Source organism: Macrobrachium nipponense, chromosome 20 (assembly GCF_015104395.2).
Source record: "Macrobrachium nipponense isolate FS-2020 chromosome 20, ASM1510439v2, whole genome shotgun sequence".
NCBI lineage: Eukaryota > Metazoa > Arthropoda > Malacostraca > Decapoda > Palaemonidae > Macrobrachium > Macrobrachium nipponense.
The window spans coordinates 16453661-16471105 of record NC_061089.1 but is presented as its reverse complement, the minus strand read 5'-3'; the positions used below and the strand labels follow the sequence as shown (position 1 = coordinate 16471105).

At 49.2% G+C, this 17445-nt stretch overlaps 1 protein-coding gene across 7 annotated transcripts in view; it reads right to left on the bottom strand.

Moving 5' to 3' along the window:
- The window catches only part of LOC135222513 (zinc finger SWIM domain-containing protein 8 homolog), a 334079-nt gene that overhangs the window by 300960 nt on the left and 15674 nt on the right, over window positions 1-17445 (bottom strand). For all 7 annotated transcript variants that reach the window (XM_064260601.1, XM_064260624.1, XM_064260617.1 and 4 more), the window contains exon 2: window positions 13639-14189. In XM_064260601.1, the coding sequence (XP_064116671.1) occupies window positions 13639-13810 (172 nt within the window). In that variant the 5' untranslated portion in view covers window positions 13811-14189. The remainder of the gene's footprint in view (window positions 1-13638; window positions 14190-17445) is intronic.

Here is a 17445-nt window from a genome sequence, read left to right as displayed (position 1 = left end):
AATTTTCGACAAATTGTCATTTGTTCCGCTACGTAATAAAACAAACCCGGCGGTCCTTTAACAATAGGAAGACTCACTTCTTGGTGGGAGGAATCTGAGTCTTTTTGGTGAACAGACTGGTGTTCGTCCAACCCTGGAGTGCCTCCCTGGTCGTAAGAGCAAGGGAGGGATCCAAACCTCTGTCCGATTGATCGGGGTGTGCACGCAGGATCAATGGTCAGACCTCTGGGCCAAGTACTAAGAGAGACCGGCAAGCGTATTTCTTCGTACCAGCAAGCAAGAACTCGTTCCTGTTTGCAAGAGACAATCATAAAATGATGGGTTGTCTCAAATTGGCATCCACTTCCTCCCCCTTGTTGGAGGAAGTGGTGGATATTTACTCCTATCCCTACTGAAAGGGATAGGATGGTGCTCTATTGAGTAGCTCACCTGCATCTCGTCCTTCCCACCCAGCAGGGTGACGACCGTGTCCCTCTACCCAGAGGTAGAGGGAAGAAAAAGATGGGAAGAGGAGCCAGTCACACTCTCATTCCTCATCCATTCTTACGGTCACACAAGGACTCGATGCTGTTCAGCCTGCGAGGGTCTGGGTTAACTACACAACGTGTTGAGCAACCCACCACGGTTCCCAAGGAAAAAGATCCAAGGAAACTGTGGGCCAATATCCTGAAGGTAGAAGGAGGTGCATGCAGTCCGGTTGGACCAGGCGCTGCCTTCATTACCTGCGCCACGGAGAAGTTCTTGCGGAACGCGAAGGAGAAGAATGATGAAGAGGCGTCCACACTCATCCTGGGTGTCGAGTTTCTTCTGACAGCTCCGTCGCGCCTTCACAGGACAAAGCAGCATAGCCTTCGTATCGGAGGCGGTGAAGTCCATTAGGGAGGGTATTGTGAAGGACTCGAAACCAATCGTCAGTACCGAAGGGTTTCTGAGTCTTCGCTACGAAGATCGGTACGAAATCGAGCGTCACAAATCCCCATCCCTTTGTGCTTGACTTCTCAAGAGAAGTCATGCAGTTACCTAAGACGAAAAGAAGGGAATAGTTGTATGACCTATCCCTCTTCTCGACTTTGGTTTTATGTACAGTACTCATACTGACAAGCTATTAAGACGAAGTAATGATTGCTCTGGAACAACCGAAACTAAGTCCACAGCATAGTTCGTAACTGACTCGGGCGCTCTGACAGCTGCCGACTGACTGGTTCGGAATCAGTAGAGGCAAGTTGTCCAAGCATCCGGGTAAGTCACGTGACCTTCGCCCTTTAAAGAGTTATGCTGAGAGACCAAACAAATAAAATATTTGTTAGTCACCGATGCCGGACGGCGCGGCGATGATTCTCTTAATGCATAAGCTCAAAGGCGAAAGTCAATTGCCTTCAAAAGACCGAGGTCCCTGATGGCAAGAAAATCTCATAGACGTTGAATCTCAGCTTAAGGAGAAACAACACTATGTGATGTTGAAGACGAAGGTAGGCAATGAATGCAACCTACGTCTTCCAGCTGAATCGAGAGAAGGAATCTCAAGATTCTAAACCTGTGCTTACAAATGACTGAAAACGCTAACCGCCATTTCATGCTGTCCGTTGTGCAATGAAAGCGGGGCGTACTTCAGTAATGAAAACACAGGGGAGAGCCGCTTGAAGAACTGCTTCTCATGGGCCTGAACGTTTGGAAGTAGAGCTGGCAGGTGTGGGAGTAGGCGAGGTCTGTCTTTCAATACATCTGTCCTACGGGGTGAAACAATGAACAATTGCACACCTCCGAATACAAGATATTTTGAGGACAAAACTCAGATTCCGCAAAAATCATTCGTATTATCGAGATACGATGCACAGCAAGAGACTATTACAGAATTTGTTACCGGTGCGGTAAACAGAAAGATGAGAGTCGAATAGATATCTCTGTTTAAAATTCTCGCAATACGAAGACGATGAATACTAGCGTCACAGCAGTAGATGGTCATTCATGTATGCGAGAATCCCCGTTAATCAGAGACTTAAGTCTGTGATTGTTGGGCAGAGATACGGCTGGTATTCAATCAAAGCAGGTGAGAAAGACATAACCAACCGTCCATCTCAAAGCGGCAGCTGGTACTGAAATGCCTCGGGCAATTCAATACGCAGTAGCTGTCGCTGACTCGTCATCCTGAGTTTGCCAAGTAATCCTTTCACGAAGGAATGCGTTTCGGCTAGAACCACCGAGCATAAAAAAAAGATATGCTCGAGCAATTATATTTTATGCGAAACGATTTCGGTAATATAAAAGCTTAAATGGTGTTGTTGTGACAACACCATAAGTATATAAAATTGAAAACTGGAAACTCCTGGGAGGTTGCAGGCAACCCCGAGTTGCAGTTCAATTTAGAATACTTTTCGTCTAAGTCGCAATCCGTAGAATAACCAGGATATGCGCCTACCCCTCGGACCCATTCAAACTGCTTAGCAGAATCATGTCGCGAGGTTAATATACGTAGTAATATTTGTAGGATTCTGACAACGATCTCCATCCTAAATTCTTTCCTTCAAGAAAACAAATAAGGATTGGAGATCGACCACCTTCGGTCTCTATCAAAGAGAGTGAAGAAGTCTTCCTCGAAGGAAAGAAAGCTTCAATGGTGAACAGAATACTAAGACGATAGTTCAAGCCAAAACTGGATATTCCCGTCCGGTCTTCTCTATTCCAGGTTGGTCGCCTATTGTGAGATAGTCTTCTTTCAGCAGCAGTCTTCTTCCTAATGCTAGAAATTCCAGAATTCAGAGCATAGGCGAGGTTCCCGATTATCGTGTAACATATCGGGGATTCTCGTCTCGCTCACTTTGGACCGTGGTCTCGCCTAAGTGTTTGGAGATCGTAAGAAACTCTAAACACTCTGAATGCGCTAGAAATTCCGTAGAAATCTAAGCAGTCTGCGAAACCCCCACCGAATTCGTCAAACGATATCGGCTGGTGGTCCTCTCGATTCCCGTAGAAATCGAGAATGGGGCAGGATCCTCCTCAACGACCGGGGCTTACGTCAGGTAGGACCCGAAGGTCCCCCCGGTTAGCGCAGTCCCCAGCGTGGAATCCTACAGAGAAAATCTCTGTAGGATCCCTCCCCTTTCCCTCGTAGCCGTAAGGAGAGAGGGAATGGGGGAGGAATTGGATACTTGCTCGCCTTCCCAGTGGAACTAGTAGTTGGAGAAGAGTAGGAGCAGCCATCGCCTTGCGGCGATGGCCTCTCAGAGTCTGGAAAACGTATCGTCAGGAGAAAAACGTTTTCCCGAGGAGGGTTACGAACTCTCACTGTAGGTAAGGGTCTGCCGCCACTGTGAACGTCGTCTGGTGGGGCTGATCGACACCTGACAGGAGAGACGATACCGTTCCTCCGACTCATTCCAGTCCTCGTCGAGGTCGAAACCTCTCAGGAGGACCGAAAGGAGTATTTAAATACGGTGTCCGAAGACACGTAGAAACGACGCTGTCGCAGTAGAGGAGGTGGAAGTAGCTGATCGACCGGCCAGAGAAATGAGAGAGCCTTCTTGTCCGGAGACGAGAGACTCTGGTTCAAGACAGAATCGGCAAGCTCCGATCGCGGCAAACCCACCGTCGGTTTGGGTTCCCTCTCGGGCCCCAAAACGACTCGAGCAGAGACATGGGCTCTGCTGGTGGGAGCGGCGATCCTTCCCCAGGTCGTTGTGCTGACGAATCAGTGCAATAACCTGGGCAAAGTTACTCTGAATCTCGGAAGTTACAGCGTCTGAGGAGTAGGGACCATCCAGTCCCTCCAACAAGAGCAGCTCCCAAGACCCCTCCTCCTTCAGAAGAAGACCAGCAACAGATCCCTGACGGTTTGCCTCCAAAGCACTTGCGCGTACGTCCTGGCTGGTCCTAAGACCATACCTGGCAGTGCGGCGTCGTGACGGGATCGTGAGCGGCGCATCTCTCACGATCACTCCTATATACCCGCTCTTCCTGGCGTATGCCGAGGAAGTTGAAGGTATCGGAGAGACAGAACTGACGCTACCCCCATACCACCCCCCCCCCCCCCTGAACGGTCGCCTCCAATCACTTGCGGTACGTCCTGGTTGGTCTAAGACCATACGTGGCACGTGCGGCGTCGTGACGGGATCGTGAGCGGCGCACCTCTCACGATCACTCCTAGCTACCTCGCTTTCCTTCCCGGTGTTAGCCCGAGGAAGTTGAAGGTAGTGGAGAGACAGACCTGACGCTCCCCCCCCCCACCCACCGCTCGCTGGCAGGACCAGCGTACGTGGGGGGCTGCAGCCGATCACCAACCCGGCGGTGGGGATCGATCTGCAGGCCTGGCCGTGCCGCTCAACTGTGGCGAGCGGCTCGACTGAGCACGTCGACCCCGGTCCCGTGCGTCAGACGAGCTGCTGCTGGTCATCGTAATCCGCCCGGTCCCTGTGGGAGCGGGGCGGTCAGGTGACCTGCAGAGCCTCACTTTTGCGCGGGGTGAGACCGGTGAGCGTCTCACGGCACGTCAAACGCTGGTACCAGCCGAGGCTGGTACCGTCGGTCGAGGGGACCTGGGGGACCTCTTCCCAGCCTCAACCCGTGGCCGGTCAGAGACCGTCACGTCCACCCGAGGTACCGGCTGGTCGCTGCGAGAGCGGCCGCTGGCCTGGCGAGAGTCACCTGAGCGGCTCTCGACAGTCTTCTGCTCCGTGCCTCGGTCATGACGCTGAGCGAACTCAGGCGTCTTAACTTTGGCTGCACGGTCACCCGAAGGAGCCCGTACACTCGGAACTTCTCGCGGACGAGAAACCGAGCCGGTACCTAGCTTAGCAGCAGAGCTGCCAAGACCAGGCGAGGGTGTACCAGCGGTAGCCAGCACACCCTTGGTCCCCGTCTTCTTCTTCTTCTCAGAAGGGGAGACGGGCCCCGTTCCCGAAGGAACAGGAGGACCAGCAGAAGAACCCCCCACGTCACACCGGAGTGTGACGAGCCCTTCGAAGTTCCCGAAGGAGTCTTCTTCCAGGGGGAAAACCCCCAACCCGGTTACCAGCTGGTCGCTGCGGAGAGCGGCCGCTGGCCTGGCGAGGAGTCACCTGAGCTGTTCTCACCAGCCTTCTGCTCCGTGCCGTGGTCTTGGCGCCGAGCGAACTCTGGCGCCGAAACTTGGCTGCACGGTCTCCCGAGGGAGAGCGGTACACTCGGGATCTCCCGCGAACGAACGAGAGACCGAGCCGGAACCTGGCGTAGCGGCATCGCCGCTAGCACCAGGCAAGGAAGTACCAGAGCTAACCGATACTCCTCTGGTCCCCGTCTATCTCTTCCTTACGGAAGGGGAGACGGGCCCCGCTCCCGAAGGAGCAGGAGGACCAGCAGAAGGACCCCCCGTCCCACCGAGGTGGGACGGGCCCTTAGAAGTTCCCGAAGGAGACTTTTTAGGGGGGAGAGGCAGCCTTCTTCTTCTTCGGCTTATGGGCCTTAGAAGTCGAAGGGGAAGAGGCGGCAGCAGACGAAGACGAAGATGACACCTTCCTCTTCTTCGTCAGCTCACGCAGGGACAGTCGTCAGGTCCTCCATCCAGGCGGAGTCGGGCCTATTTGCCGAAGCAACACGGCCCGACTGCACCTGTCCGGAAGGACCTGGGACTGGGGAAGACACACCATGGGCAGGACCAGCATGGACAGGCGCAGGAACAGGAGCGACAGGAACAGCAACCAGCTCAGGAGCGGCAGGAACAGCGGCAGCGGTAAACACAGAAGGGACAGCCAAGCCAGTAGCGGGAACCACATCAGCGACAGGTACGGCAGGCCCAGCCATCGCCTCGTAGAATCATCGGCAGCCAGCGGGAACCTGGTACTGGCGGCCGGTCTAGGGGCGAGCTGCTGGAACAGCGGAAGTCTGGGGCAGGCAACACGAAGAAAACAGGCGGCGGCGGCATACCCCTCCTCGGTACGGCGGCGACGGGCCCTAGAAGCGGCAGACGGCGTCACCGACACGCCTAGGGAGTGTAGACCAGCGGGGGGAAGCAGCATAAGCGGCCGTGAAGGTTGTAGTGGAGACCACTCCAAGGTCACCGCCCCAGACCTCGCTAGACGCTGCAGCAGATCGTGGATTGCTAGGCACGCCCTGCAGCCGCAGTGGCCCATACCTGTCCAAGGTCGTCTCCCACGGATGTAGCACCTGCGGTAGCACAGACAGATTAGTAAGAGGGTTCCCTCACGCACGGGGGGGGGAGACCATGCCCCACCCCGAACGCAAGGAAGACCCCAAATACAAAATACAACGAAGAAGCTGAGCGGGGGGCAGGAAGGAAGACGAAGAATCGGATACCAAGGGAGTCGCGGGAGAGCTTTCCGACGACTTCCTGGCAGACCTTCGCTTCCCCTACCCCCACACAGCAGTGAAAAGTAATATGAAAATGAAACCAGAATACTGCCCTTGCGATTCACGTTCATAGAACTTAAAGGGGAAAAGATCAATTCCCGGGTAAGAACGGAAACTTGATCCAAATAATATGATGCTATCATAAAATATATATGAAAATGAAACAGAATACTGCACTTGCGATTTCACTTTCACAGAAAATAATCGTAAGGATCAATTCCCGGGTAAGAGCGAAATTGATCCAAATTAAATTATGCAAATAAATAAATAAAAATGAAAAGAATACTGCATTGCGAATCCACTTTCATTGCATTTTATCATACAAAATTAAAAGGCTCGTGCCGAGCGCAATCACGCTCTCGGTAACGAACGCACAGGGCAAAAATATAATGAAAAAAGTACTTACATTTTTCAATTACACACTTTCGCCCAAATACATGACTCGGCGCGAGCGTCGGCACCGAGACATAATTCAAGGGTTCAATTCATGAAAAGAGAGGAAATCGCCGCATCTACGGCGATAGATCCATGTTGGTTCATAATTAAGTAATGAAAATGAAAACAGTGTACTTACAGTTTCATTTTCAAGTCAAACAAACCATTAGTAGAAAACACAATATAAACAAAGCATACGACGATGAAGCGGGCAGAGAGCGATGACGAACAGTCCTTCACACCCGCGGCCGAAAGCAAAAGTGATTCTTCACTCTCGGGCGCGCGGGCGCGCGCACGATCGGTTAACTACCGTTCTCCCCTTGTTCGAAGCTTACGACCGTCCCAGCTGCCGCTAGTTACCTTCCTATTGTTAAAGGACCGAGGGTTTGTATTACGTATCGGAACAATGTATCATTACAATATCATTTTGTTCATGCAACTTACCTGTCAGATATATATATAGCTGAATCCCACCTTTGGTGGTGGGAGAGACAGAATAGAGGATTTAGGAAACACATATATGCAGATATTTGATATCTTGGTTCCTTACCTGTTAGCATAGCTGGCTTCGTGATTACTGCCACGTAAGTCTGCTTGTGCTACTAGAGTTGCCAGCAAGGTAGAGACCTATGAAGCTGGTGCACTCCAGATGATCTGTCAACAGGGGCGAGACCACGACGTGACTAGACCATGGACCATACTAATGAGGGCAACGAGACAAAAATACCACCACCTGGCTTAGTTTACCAAAGGTATCCCACTTAACTAAGCTAATGGAAGGGAGACCCGCCCCAGGCGGTCACCCCACAACCATAAAACACAAGTTAAAAACCCCCCTAATCCCTAAAGGATAGGATGAGTGTACCTCCTGCCCCCAAAACAGTGTCTGCAGCAATGTATGGTCCGAGGGAGAAGCAATTTTCGTATGTCACTTTCACCTCCCGCAGGTAGTGTGAAGCGAACACCGAATTGCTTCTCCAAAATGTGGCATTCAAAAATATCTTTGAGCCCCATATTTTGTGAAAAAGCTACCGAAGTAGCAATAGCTCTCACCTCGTGAGCTTTCACTTTCAGAAGCTTCAAATCACTATCACTGCACTTATCATGAGCTTCTTTAATCGTACTTCTGATGAAGAACGCCAGTGCGTTTTTCGACATAGGAAGATCAGGCTTCCTCACTGAACACCACAAATTGTCAGACGAACCTCTGCAAGCTTTAGTTCTCTGCAGATAGAACTTTAGAGCCCTGACAGGACACAGGAATCTCTCATGTTCATTTCCACTATTTCTGACAACCCTTTGATTTCAAAGGTCCTCCGGCCACGGGTTGGAAGGATTCTCGTTCTTTGCTAAGAACGTGGGACTTAAAGAAACAAATAAACGCACTACTGTCTGAAAACCCAATCTGCTTGCTAATGGCCTGGATTTCGCTAACCCTCTTCGCCGTCGCCAGAGCGGTTAGGAAGATCGTTTTCTTCGTCAGATTCCTGATAGAAACTGAATGAAGCGGTTCGAAGTGACTCGACATCAAATATTTGAGCACCACATCCAAGTTCCACGAGGGTACTTTAGGCTGGATGACCTTCTTAGTCTCGAAAGATCTAATGAGATCATGAATGTCTTTATTATTAGTCAAATCGAGTCCTCTGTGCCTGAATACTACAGAAAGCACGCTCCTGTAGCCTTTAATAGTTGTAACAGCCAACTTCACTTCTTCTCTCAGATAAAGAAGGAAGTCAGCTATCTGGCTCACAGAGGTTGTGGTGGAGGAAATGCCCTTCTTCCTGCACCAGGATCTGAAGACAGCCCACTTCGATTGGTACAGAGCGATTGAGGAGGGCCTCCTTGCGGTGGCAATCGCCTTCGCCACAGGTCTTGAAAAACCCCTCGCTCTGGCCAACTTCTTGATAGTCTGAACGCAGTCAGACTCAGAGCGGGGGAGGTTTGTTTTTGTGGTACCTCCGAAGTGGGGGCTGTCTGAGTAGATCTTTCCTTAAGGGCAGAGTCCTCGGAAAGTCTACCAGGAAGGACATCACCTCTGTGAACCAGTCGGCTGCCGGCCAGAAGGGGGCGATGAGTGTCATCCTCGCTCCTTCCGATGCCGCGAACTTCCTCATCACTTCCCCGAGGAGGATCTTGAGCGGGGGAAAAGCGTATATGTCTAGACCCGACCAACTCCAAAGTAGGGCGTCTACTACGACTGCTCCCGGGTCCAGAACTGGGGAGCAATACAGCTGAAGTCTTTTCGTCCTGGAAGTTGCGAAGACATCCACCTGCGGACAACCCCACAGGTCCCACAGCGACTGGCAAACCTCTTGGTGAAGGGTCCACTCTGTCGGCAAAAGCTGTCCTCGTCGACTGAGAAGGTCCGCTCGAACATTCTGTACTCCTGACACGAACCTTGTCAGGATAATGACTTCTTGCGCTTTCGCCCATAAAAGGAGTTCCTTTGCGATGGCAAACAGAGAAGGCGAAGTGAGTTCCCCTTGATTTTTCTTAGGTTATTGCCAGTGCTGTGGTGTTGTCCGAGTTGATTTGAATGACTTTGCCGGATACTTCTTCCTGGAAGAACCTGAGAGCCAGGTAAATCGCTGACAGCTCTTTCAGATTGATGTGCCAGGGCACCTGTTCCCTCCAGGTGCCCGACACTTCTTTCCCTCCTAGTGTTGCTCCCCAACCCGTGGACGACGCGTCGGAAAACAACACTAGGTCGGGGTTCCGAAGTTTGAGGGAGAGCCCTTCTGCGAGCTTCCGTGGATCTGACCACCAACTTAGGTGATCCTTCACCTCTCTTGTTAAATACAAGATCGCCTCCAGATCTTGTTTGTTCTTCCAACTGTTGGCTAGGAAGAATTGAAGAGGTCTGAGGTGCAGCCTTCCCAGGGAAACAAACTTCTCCAGTGAGGAAATGGTCCCCAGCAAACTCATCCATTCCCTCACCGAGCATGTTTCCTTCCCCAGAAAGGTCGCCACTTTTTCCAAGCATTGAAGTTGTCGCCCCTAGGACGGAAAAGCCAGAAAAGCCACTGAGTCCATCTGAATCCCCAGATAGACTAAAGATTGAGAAGGAGTCAAATGCGACTTTTTGAGGTTTACCAGAAGCCCCAGGGACTTCGCTAACGACATGGTCGTGTGCAGGTCCTCCAGACACCGGTCTCACGATGAAGCTCGAATAAGCGAGTCGTCTAGGTAGAGAGAGATCCTTATATTCTCCAGATGAAGCAGCCTTGCCACGTTCTTCATCAGAACAGTGAAAACCATCGGCGCTGTGGTCAGACCGAAGCAAAGTGCCCTGAATTGGAATACCTTCCCCTTCAGGACAAATCGCAGGTATTTCCTTGATTGGGGATGGATGGGGACGTGAAAATACGCGTCTTGGAGGTCTAGTGAGACCATCCAATCCCCACCGGTCTCAAAGCTGACAGCACAGATTGAGGCCGTCTCCATCTTGAATTTCTTCTTTATGACGAAGAGGTTTAGGCTGCTGACATCGAGGAGGGTCGCCGCCCCACCCCCCCGAGTGTTTCGGCACCACCAGAACAGACGGTTGTAAAATCCTGGAGATTCCAGGTCGAAGACCTGTTCCACCGCTTGCTTCTCGATCATTTGTTCCAGCAGATCGAAAAGCACGTTTCTGTTCTCTCCTCGATAAGAGGGAGACAAATCCTTTGGTGTTGAGGATAGCGGGGGTGACTTCAAGAACGGGATCCTGTAACCTTTCCTCACAACATCTAGCGACCAAGGGTCGGCATCTCTCTCTTCCCAGGCTTTCGCGAACAGAAGAAGCCTGGCTCCTACCGGCGTCTGAAGGACTTCCAAATCACTTCCTACTCTTTGACGGAGCAGGGGTTTTTTCCTCTGGAAGAGCCTCTTCTCGGGAGGCCTGTTTTTTTCGAGGAAGATCCAGCACGAAAGGGATCGGGGTTTCTTGTAAACGAAATCCAGAAGATGAGGGCAGCTGCTGGTCTTCTAGAAGACTGAGCCAGAAGATCTTGCGTTGCCTTCTCCTGAAGCTCGATGCTATGTCCTTAACCATAGTCTGGGGGGAAGAGATGGTCTGAAAACGGAGCGAAAAGCAAGTCCGCCTTTTTGCGCTGGAGAGACGGATTTGGGCTGTGAAGTTACAGAAGAGGTTGCCCTTTTCTTGAGAATCCCCCGCAACTAAAGTGAGAGCCAACTCCTCAGAACCATCCCTGACGGCCTTGTCCATACAAGAAAGTACACTGGACAGCTCCCCCAGACTAATAGTATCAGAAACTCCTTGACCTGGCATCCAAAACTCCAAGACACCAGTCGAGAAAGTTGAAGACCTCTAGAGTCCTGAAGAGGCCTTTTAGATGGAAGTCGACTCGTTATGGTCCAAAGCGACTTTTGATGAAGACAGAAGGGCTCTTCTGGAGGGGTCCACGATGCTCCCGAAATCACCCTGAGCAGAGGCTGGTAGTTTAACACCTACGTCCTCTCCCGTCTCATACCACATGCCTCCTTTACCGCAGAGTCTTGATGGCGGTAAAAGCCAAAGAGGACTTTCCTGACGCTTTCCTCTTCTCCATCCACTCAATGGACTTTCCAATACGCTTGCTTCGTGGAAAGCGACTTCTTCATTTTAACGAACCCCGATGCCTTAGATGCTTTAAAAGAAGAAAATTGAGAAGGGGGAGAACGAGGGGCTTCCGGTTGGAAAGTTTCTCCAAACTCCGACTGCAGAAGACGCATCAAAACTTTATAGTCCGATGAGACAGGAACTGGCTGCTGCTCTTCCTCTGCTTCGACTAAAATTATCGCTAACTCCTTCCTCAGAAACTGGAGAAGTAGGAGGAAACTCTGAAGAAAATGACTAACAGGTAGGGTCCTTCTTCCACCTGAACTTGCGTTGGTGACTGGAACTGGCGTCCACCAGCGCGCGCTTGGCTTCCGAATCCACACGTTTGGCGCCGACAGTGCGCGCGCTCGACATCTACTAAAACACGCCTGGCGTCCACTGGCGCACACCGAGCGTCCACTAGTGCACGCTTGGCGTCCGCTGGCGCACGCTGAGCGGCCGCCAGCGCGCGGCTGCAGTCCACTGGTGCAGTTTATCAAACAACAGTGCGCGTTTGGCGGCAACGGAAGCGCGCTCCACTTGCACAGAAGCGCGCTCAGCGTCCACCGCTCGCTTGCGAACATTCGAAAACTTGCGAGCGGGAGATATCTCATCCTGAGAGCGAGAAAGAAACGAACTTCTCACTCCTCTAGAGAGCTGCTGGGGAGCAGAACGAACTATAGAGGGAGACTCGAACGACGAGAGAGGCGAGCGAGGAGAAAGAGAAGGTGGCTTGACTTCTTCACAGGAAGCTTCTCATCCTTTTTTTCTACGGACGCGGAAGAGACTCTCTAGAAGCAAGAGCATCCTGAAGTTGCTGCTGCAGTGACTGAATCATCCTCTTGGTTGGCGAATCTTCCTGCTCCGGGGAGGGACTGATCCTGTGAGCAGGAGAGCGGCGGCGAGGGGACCGCCTCCCTCCTCCTCCCAGGTACAGCCTCCTCCCGAGCTTCTAGAGCGACTGTATCGCTCGCACGAACTACCCGAATCCAAGTCCGAAGACTCTACTACGCCTTTTCTGCGGCGGAAAAGCAGCGAACGCACTGTCAGGAGAAGATCGCAAATTCGGCGAATTAGGACGTGAAGCGTCAATAACACGCACCGTCCTTTTCAGCGGACGGGAAGCACCGTGAGAACTCCACCCTTTACGTGGGGATGAAGCCTCCGATGACGAAAAACACTCCTTGAGGAGACGTGCCCGTGCACGCTCCCTGGCAGTCTGGGGATTTTCATCAGTAACTGCCGAAGGCACGCCAGATCGGTGGGGGTTCCTTGTAACCTCCTTCGGCTTTCGACATGCTCCTCCCAGGTCCTGGGAGTCAAGCAGAGGTCCAGGCCTAGAGGCGAAACGAGGCCGATCTGACGCACCCTCCACTACACAAAGGTATCACTGCACTTCTGCACAATCACTTTTGCTCTACTTTTGCTTCAAGAGCCAACACTTTCGATTCTAAATTACGAATAGGACTCCAAAATTAAGGACAAAGTATTACTCTCTACTGACACTGCTCAGGGCCGGAGGCAACACTACAGGGTTAGGAGCATTAACAGAGGAGGGTTAACAGGAGAAACATTAATTTCTTGCACACCTGAAACATCCTGGAGGAAGACCTCCTTAACCTATCCTTTTCAAGTTTCCTAAGATAGGTATCATACGCCTTCCACTCAGAATCTGTTAATCTTTCGCACTCCTTGCAACGGCTTTCATACACACATTCATGCTCCCTGCAACTCTTACATACCGTATGTGGGTCTACTGAAGCTTTCAGTAGCCTACCTCTACAATCAGTCCTAGAGCAAAATCTAGCGCTAGCTGTACTAGACCCTGACATATTATCCAAGAGAAGTCCAAACCAAAATCAAATCAATCCACTAATAACGTGTGCCTAGCCACCGATCCAAGTCAATTAATCCAAAAAAGAACCAAAAGGGATACTCAAGTAGCAAAAAGTTTCCAAATCCAGACGGAGGTGCTGTAAACAGATGTTCACAACACCGGCGACAGAAAAATTATGAATAGAAAATGGGAATGGTTCCTGATACCCGCCCCAGCGGCGGGAATGGGTACTAACCACCTGACTCCCACTGCGTGTGTCGTAAGTTTTAAATTCTGTCGGTCGTCGGAAATTATCAGCTATATATATATCTGACAGGTAAGTTGCATGAACAAAATTAAATTTTAAACGAAATAAATCTTAAGAGATTTTGCATTTAAATTTTCCTAAGGTGATTCTTGACAAACTAACCATATATACTAACTATGAAATGAGCAAAATTCTTACCTTGATCTCTTGTCCGGCCATAGAGGAGCGAGGCAATTTTCTCTGAACGTTTCCACCCCCTCCAATTGTTAACCAAACTTTCCGGTTCACTTATCCAGCTACATAATGAATCTTCTTCGAAACGCTCCGAGTCCTCGAAGGAGAATCGGTCCCCTTCCTCCCAATCAAACATTTGTTGGGCTGTGATGGTGCAGCGTGGAGGGGCCCAGGTTGTGGAGGGGGAGGAAAGTGAAGAGAAGGAGAGAGAAGTGGAAGAGGTAGATGAAGAAGGGGTGGACGGAAGAGACGATGACACCAAAGGAGTGAGGGTGCACAAATGGGACAACACCGAGGAAGAGGAGGAGGAGGAGGAGGACAAGGAAGAAGAGGAGGAGCAGAGGGGACAATTATTAGTGGTGGCCACAGTGCATGAAAACACCCTAGGCCAAAAATCTGTATTCACTACGCCACAACACTCTTATCTTAACAGTCTCCCGCCAAACAGACGCTTTATCCTGCAGTCGCCTGGAGTAGATATTGTAACAAAAACTACTCATATTTTCGAGCTTAAACTGAAAAGAGAAATCAAAATATGTATACAGGAAGAGATTATACACCAATATTCACTTGTTAACAGTACAAAATTTGCCCTGTAATTACATCAGTTCATTTTAATCACCATTCATTTTTCTTGTCCTTCATTTCCTGAAACTCCAATTTCCTTAACAATGCAATAAGAAAAATGTCATTTTATGTGAGGGAACGCAGCTGTGCTGATGACCATTCAAAACATTCAATAGCACTAATTTTGCTACTACATATATCACAATTATATTTCTAACATTCTCTTTCAAAGAGCATCTTTTTAATCTTACTATTTAACGGCAAAAACACAAAAACATCTGGAATTCTCTTCATGTTCCAGTCTTATAAAAGAACAGAATATTACACAACCACATAAATACATCACTAACAAAAGTCCAAGTCCTCATGAATGTTAGACTAATGTGACAATACTCCTGTCATTCAGGATGCATAAGTGTGTGTAATTTAAACAGTAAGACAGTTCATAAAAGCAGCAACAGTCCAGATAAAAAACATACTAGTAACATCATAACACTACAACAGTGCAATCACTAAATATATTCCAATTTCTTACATTTTAAAAATTCTAGGCAGATCTATATAACTATTCCGCGGCAAGGTAGACTGGCACTTGGCGTTTCTCTAAACAGTTTTACCTCCTAAGCAAGAATAAAAATAAAGTCAAGAGTTGCGGCCTATCCTGACAGCATACCGAGACCTCTATGCTCCTCTTAAAAATCATGACACAGTCCGGTCATTTACCCTAGACATGTAACAACACAGTTGATACGTTCTGGTAGATTAGCTCTTCTGTCTTATATACAGGCAGTCCCCGGGTTACGACGGTCTCAGCTTACAACGTTCCGAGGTTACGACGCTTTTCAATTATATTCATCAGAAATTATTTCCAGGGTACGACGCATGTTCCAGAGTTACGACGCCTACAAATGCTGATCTGGCAGATGAAATATGACACCAAATATGCATAATAATCAATATTTAAAGGTTTTTTTGATGAAAAATGCAATAAGAATGCAGTTTACATAGTTCTGAATGGACCTAAAGCATTAAAAATAAAATTTTCATTATTAAAATGAAGTTTTGTTGTATACTTACCGAACAATTATAGAGCCGTGATTTCCACGAGCGGCAGGATACTAAATTCAAATTTAGCGCGTCGGCGTCGCCAACACTGGTGGTGATGACGTCATCTCCCTCCACTCGCGGGTGAACCAGGTACAACTGCCCAGGTGAATCCAATTCTTTCTGCCCGTCCGTCCACCTAAGGGGAGGAGGGTGGGTATAATCATAATTGTTCGGTAAGTATACAATAAAACTTCATTTTAATAATGAAAATTTCATTTTTATTGTAGTGTCTTACCGAACAATTATAGAGCTGATTACACATTTATGGGAAGGTGGGATTCAGTGGACCACTAGTATTTTAAATGGTTACATTTATTGCAATACCAGTAAACACTCAAGGTGTCTGTTGTACCTTACCTTGTAAGAGAGCTACAGCAGGACTGTACTGCCTCTGGTCGGTGCTCTTCTTACTATTGTAGAGGAATTGGAATTTGCACCAAAGTTAGCCTCTACAGGAGATGGAATCCTTCCGTAGTTCAAGCGAGTCAAGGCTGACTGACGGAGGATAGTAACAACAAAGATTGCCCTTGCCCTGGGCTAAGACCAGAATTCAATCATACAAAACATTTGTCACCAACACCAGATTTAAAAACATATATAACCCAACCATTGTAAAATCTGACCTAACAGACTGGTGAGTAATCCCAGGTACTCAGTACCCCCCAGCTTCCCTTGAAACCACCCCCTTGAACTCGACAACCTATTCAAGGTGAAAAGTTAGCATAGAGGTGACGACCCCGTGCCGTTTTCTCCCAACACCATGCCAGAAACCGCCACCGGACCTAAAGTTTTACAATTCTCGAAAACCGTTTCTATCTCTTTGAGATAATGACTCGCGAAAACCGAATTCGATCTCCAGAACGTGCTCTGAAGAATCGAAGCTAAAGATAAATTCTTTTCTTTGAATGCTAAAGAAGTTGCCACTGCTCTAACCTCGTGAGCTTTAAACTCTCAGAACGGAAAGATTGTCGTTCTCGGACTGCGAGTGAGCTTCCCTGATAAGCTCTCTAATAAAGAACGATATAGCATTCTTAGAAAGAGGACGAGAGGGATTTTGAACCGAGGTCCAGAGCTTTAGAAGATTGTTCCTCTAATACCCTTAGTGGCAAACAGATACTGCTAATAGCCCCTGACTGGACATAAGAGCCTTTCTTCCTCCTCATGGCAAACCAAATCAGATAAGTTCCTTACCCACAAAAAACTCCTCGGCCAAGGAATTAGAAGGATTCTCATTGTTTGGCTAGAAAGGTCAAAGAAAACCGAAAATACAGCATTGCCTTGAGAGAAACCGACTCTTTTGTCTATAGCGTGCAATTCGCTGACACGCTTAGCAGAAGCTAGTGCAATAAGAAAGAGTGCCTTCTTAGTCAAGTTCCTGAGTGAAGACCGACTTCAAAGGCTCAAACGGTGGCCCCATGAGGAACTTAAGCACCACATCTAAGTTCCAAGCATGTAATCTTGCGGGAGCTTAGTGGTTTCGAAAGACCTAATGAGGTCCGACATATCTGAATTGGAGGAAATATCCAACCTCGATGTCGAAAAACCGAAGAGAGCATGGCTCTATATCCTCTGATCGTCGAAGGAGCTAGTTTCTTAGAGTTCCTAAGAAATAGAAGAAAATCTGCTATTTCTGTTAAAGAGGTCGCAGAAGTAGAGACTTTAGCACTTCTACACCACTCTCTGAAGATTCTCACTTCCCTTGATAGAGTTTGTTGAGAACTCTCTCTCTACAACGAGCGATAGCTTCTGCAGCTCTTCTTGAAAATCCTTTCGCTCTGACAAGATTCCGGACAGTCTGAACCCTGTCAGAGCTAGAGCGGGACAAGGTTTTGGTGGTGGAACCTCTTGAAGTGAGGTTTGTTTGAGAAGCACTTCTCTGGAGGAAGAAGTCTGGGGAAGTCTACTAACAACTGGAGAAGGTCCGGGGCCGGGAAACCACTCTTTCCTGGGCCAAAAGGGAGCGATTAACGTTAGCGTTACATTGCTGTGCGACATGAACTTGTTCAGCACCTCTCTTATTAGACCGAACGGAGGGAATGCATAAGCTTCCAGACCCGACCAATCCAACAGCATTGCGTCCACCGACCAAGCTAGAGG